Source organism: Pteropus medius, unplaced genomic scaffold (genome assembly GCF_902729225.1).
Source record: "Pteropus medius unplaced genomic scaffold, Ma_sr-lr_union100, whole genome shotgun sequence".
NCBI classification, from domain to species: Eukaryota; Metazoa; Chordata; class Mammalia; order Chiroptera; family Pteropodidae; genus Pteropus; species Pteropus medius.
The window spans coordinates 13,390,916-13,396,081 of NW_024356249.1; the positions used below are offsets into that span (position 1 = coordinate 13,390,916).

Genomic DNA, 5,166 nt, shown 5'->3' on the forward strand with positions numbered 1-5,166 from the left:
TATATTTTCTATTGTTCCTTTCCTATTGCTCAAAATTTTTTCTTTATGCCTATCAATAATGCTTACACTGCATTTACATTTTCTGTTTTATTCATCTATTATGTTTTCTCTCATTAATTTTATCTTTTGAACTTTGCCCTCTGCAATCTAGGAAAGCACCTCAGATTTTATTTTGTTACTCTACAGTGTCAATTCTAACCTATATGCCCCGATATAAGCTTTAAAATTCTACTGCTGTGATTTTATTTACCTTGTAATTCTTCCTTATATCCCTAATATACCTTTATATCTTATTCTCTTTTCCATTTATCTCAGCTTTCCCTTGGGAATTTCTGCTCCTGTTTGATGAAAACTTCATTGGTTCTTCACTGATGAGGATCAAGAAATTTTCTAAATTTTATTTTGAATTCTGAGAAAACTATTTCCTGGGAATTGCTCTTTCTCTAGTGTTTGATGATGTCTTCATTTCCTTGTCTTGGGCATTTTCCTTGCCCTTTTCCGTTTTCTGTTGTGTCTTATTTTTCTTTGTCTCCACTGGGTTCAATGCAGTGTTCTTTGGATCCCTGTCTTAGGTATACAAATGCATAGATGTAAGCAGTTTCTATTTCAATTCCCAGTGCCTACAAGGCTTTCATTTAATACTTCAGATCATTCCCTACATATATGTCCCAGTGCTTTGATATCTTAAAAGACACAGTACATGAAAATCTCATCTCCTCAATATGTACTACTTCCAGAGTCACCCCTTGGGCAGCAGTGTGCCATTTCAATTACTACATACTTCCTGCCCAGGCGTCTTCTGGAAAGAGAAAGAGAAATGTACAAATGATAAACAGCCCTCTAACTGCCCTCAGAAACCTTCATCGTGCAATAGGAGAATAGCTGCCAAGTTTCTTATTTAGAACAATCTTTCTTCTTATTCAGGAGCCAGATGGTGGCAAAAGGATGATACAAAGTGCATGTATATGGCCAAGTTTTCTCTATTCTGGATATAAAATACGTGTGAACAACTGAGTGAATGCTTTCTTCCTATTCAATCAAATGGTCATTAGTAAAAACTCCTGCCACATTTTGACAATAACTTTCACATCACTCTTCATTTTCAGCCTAGTGAATTTTCAAGTTCTATGTTTTTATAGGAAGGATGTGCTTTTGAAGACAGTGAGGAAAGACATGTAGCAATATGACATGCCAGAAATCATGGAGGTTTGGATATGGGCCACAGCTGCACATACTCCATCATCGAAGATGAGAGATAATGATTCAGGTTTTCACACACAAGCTCTGAGGTCTTGTGAGACAAGCGTGGGAAGGGTGTTTATTAGGCAGTTTGATCTATGAGACTGCACCAGAAGAAATGCTGTCATTGGAGTTGGAAGTCTTAGTAAATCTACGTGACAGTCCAAGCTCTAGGACTAAGGACAAAAGTCTTTTATATACAAATCTTTAATTCTTCAAGAAGCAATTGGAAAGAGAAACAAAAGTAAATCGTGTGATAAAATCTGAGAGAAAATAGAATGTCAGGAAGAACATATTTTCGACAAAGTCAAAGCCGAAGAGAGGTTAAACAGGATGAACCCAAGAGGTTTGATCTTTTAGAAATCTCAGTAATTTTTTTTAGAGATGAGTGCAAAAGGAATCACAGATGCTAAATCCATAATGCAGTGAATTGCTGAGTGAATGAAAAGTGAGGTCGCGACCGTTAAATGCTCAAGCAGCAAATTTGCCTTTGAAGGAGGGGGCGAAGGGAATAAGCGTGCAGAGCAAGCATGGTCAAGAAGCTTTCTGAGAAATATTTTTTAAAAAACCTCACAGCACAGAAAGTCTCAGTCTACGATTGATCTCACTCGAAAGGTTAAAGGATTAAATGTATTATTCTTAGAGTCTATTGTTCCTAGCAGAGGAAACAAAGCCTTAGGCAGAATTGATTTGTTGTATTGAGTCTCTGCAACATTTCTGTTATTTAGCAATTTAAGTTAAGAAAAGCATAGCTAAAAAGAGGTGTACTTGGCAACATAATGAAGTGGTTAAGAGCATGGGTGGACTCAGGCACTAGACTGCCTACATTTGAATCCCGTCTCTGCTGCATACCAGTTGTATGACCTTGAGGAAAGTTGCTTAAACCTATTTTAATCTCTTTGTGTTATAATTCCTCATCTGTGAAGTGAGAATAATAATTATGCTTACTCATTCATTTGTTATGTAGATCAAATGAGTTCTAGTATTAACTCATTTGATAAGTAAATGTTATATATGTGCATATTAAATAAATAAAAATCAAATATCAATCACACCTATTACTTAATCTTAAATTAGATACACTTAAAAAGTTAATTGGCCTTAATAATTTTCACCAAGTTCAAAATTTTAGAAATGATTATTTACTTGGCCTATATATCCCCAGTGAGAAAAAGTGCTGGTTTCCCTACCCTAGTCCGCTAAGTGCTATAGGAGAAAAAGTCATGCAACTTCAGATTGCCGCAATTACCAGTGCATGTTTGCTAACTTTTTTTGGTCTTTCAAAACTTCTTTCATTCTTCTACATTATTTCTATTACATCACTTCTAATTCTTCTATAATATTTCAAAATGTTGAGGCTGCCCTTCATCAACATTAAGACATTTTTTTTTTCTTCACCGAGGAAACAGGTACCGGGTAGAAAATGCTCCCAGCTTCAAATGGACCTTCATCGGATATATCCTATTGTTCCTCTTTCCTCCACTCTCAAGAGATCGGCTGGAGCTTCCTCCATTCAAAACTCAGCCCCGGGCCCGACTCCTTCCTCCTCTCGCACAGTGCTGGGTTCACAGCTGAGACACTGGCTACTTGTTGGCTTTTCCCCTCAGACTACAGAGATACTTATATTTCTATACTCTTAAAAAGAAACAAACAGACAAAACTACCACAAACGTCTTGCTTAAACATTGCCCCCTGTTTTTCTTTTCCCTTTGCTAAGTTTCTTCAAAGAAAACTCTAAGCTTTTATTTTAGTCTAATGGCCTCCCTTCATTTATTCTACCAAAACTACTCTGCAAAAATGTCATCAGTGTCCTGCTAATTCCTAAATCCAATGGACATCTCAGCCTTCATCTTGCTAGACCTCTTTGATGCTTTCAAGGATTTGTGATACTGTCTCCTATGCTTTAACTCTCTATTTTGTTATCTACTATGACACCATCCTCTCTTGTAACTTCTCTTCTTACTCACATGACCATTAATATTCATATCCTTTTATTAGCATCTCTAAATACTCTTTCTATTCTGCTGAGTCTGGTTACCTTAAGTGAGTGGCTTTAATCTATCTTTGGAAGAACACTAGAGGTCAACAGAGTTGCCTCAGGGTGATGTTTGCATATGGTGTTTACATCTGAGATTAAAATAACACATTTAACTGTTTGTTATAAATTATGCATTTTTCTGACTGTGTTGCCATGAAAATAGTTTTCTTTTTTTCTTTTTAAGCAGAGAAGAGTATAAAACACAAAATTCAGTGTAATAATTACTTCAGATGGAAAGACAGAGTAATATCATAGAAGGAAAATACTGGTAGATGCAAATATAGCAAAAAGCAACATTGTGGCAAAATATATAATTACTTAGGAAGAAGTTAAAAACATATTTTAAGTAAAAAAAATTAAAAAGCAGTATGCACAGATGGGTTCCATTTTTGTAATTACATATGTAATTTATATATAATAGAATATTCATCAGAATGTTATTTTCTCTGGTGTAAAGAAATAATGGCATCTTATTTGCTAATTTTAGTTTGCATGTGTTTTTTTTTAATTTTTTCACGAGAAATATTATTTGATGATAAGAAAAAAATAATTGTTTAAAAAAAATTCCACAAAATATATTAGGATAGGAAAAGTCATGAATGTTGATATAAGAATAGATATGTTGAAAAGCATGTGAAATTAATTTTTAGGATTATCTCATCATTACCACCCAAATTCTCTTAAGTATGATCTGTGAAGATATTATGTAAAATAGTACACTCTACTGAGAAATTCTGCAGGTTAAAAACAAAATCAACAAATTATCATTCATCAATGTGGCAAAGAAAAAGTGTTCTGATTTTTACTTCAAAATTAAAAACAGTTGCAAAGTTATCAAGAGAAATATTCCCAACTTTCCATTCATGCTGTTCTAAAGCAAAAATGAATCAGTTAGCTCTTCCCATAAGTGGCCTGAAGAGACTTCTGAAAATGGTTCACTATTCACTTGATTCAGAAAATCCCACAAAATTATGCAAATCAAGAGGTTCAAATCTTCCTGTTTACTTTAAGAACACTTATGAAACTGCCCAGACCATCAAGGGTATGCAAATCCAAAAAACCACCAAGTATCTGAAGGATGTCACTTTACAGAAGCAGTGTGTGCCATTCCATCATTACAATGGCAGAGTTGATAGGTGTGCCCAGGCCAAAATGGGGCCAGACGCAGGGGCGGTGGCCCAAAACAAGTGCTGAATTTTTGCTGCACATCCTTAAAAATGCAGAGAGTAATGCTGAACTTAAGGGTTTGGATGTCCCTTCTCTGGGCATTAAGCACAAAATATTGTGGGTGAATAAAGCTCCCGAGATGCAGCGCAGAACTTACAGATCTCGTGGGTGGATGAACCCCTACCTGTGCTCTCCCTGCCACGTGAGGTTGCTCCTCACTGAAAAAGAGCAGATTATTCCTAAACCACGACAGGAGGTTGCACAGAAGAAAAAGATATCCCAGAAGAAACTGAAGAAATGAAGTTATGGCCTAGGAGTAAATTTGGCATCAAACAAATGCTAAAAAAAAAAGTAAAAACAAAACAAAACACATGAATCGGTTGTTTCTTTCCCTGCTCTAAAATTCATATCAAATAAAGGGATGGCTATTTGATGTTAAGACAGGGAAAGTTCAGTTAAATCTGTCTAATCTCTATAGAAAAGTACTTCATTATCTTATTTGTTGTACTCCTTTCTAGGTCAAACATAATCAGGCAAATCAAGGACAGATCCTTATTTTTTTATTTATAGCCAAGTGGTATAAGAAAAGTGATATATTTAGAGCTGTTCTGCAATAGTAAAGTCTTAGGCAGATTAGATATTTTATTGAGGCTGTTTCCTCATCTATAATATGACTCTAATAATTACTACCTCATAAGATTGCTTAAAGACTGAAGTAAAAT

At 35.2% G+C, this 5,166-nt stretch overlaps 1 protein-coding gene across 1 annotated transcript; it reads left to right on the forward strand.

Annotated features, from left to right (window-relative positions):
* Positions 1-4,207: 4,207 nt before the first annotated feature.
* Positions 4,208-4,745, forward strand: LOC120601124 (60S ribosomal protein L17-like). Its single transcript, XM_039860785.1, is given in 2 exon segments — positions 4,208-4,428; positions 4,430-4,745. Coding segments are annotated over 2 exon segments (537 nt in total).
* The last annotated feature ends 421 nt before the right edge of the window (positions 4,746-5,166 follow it).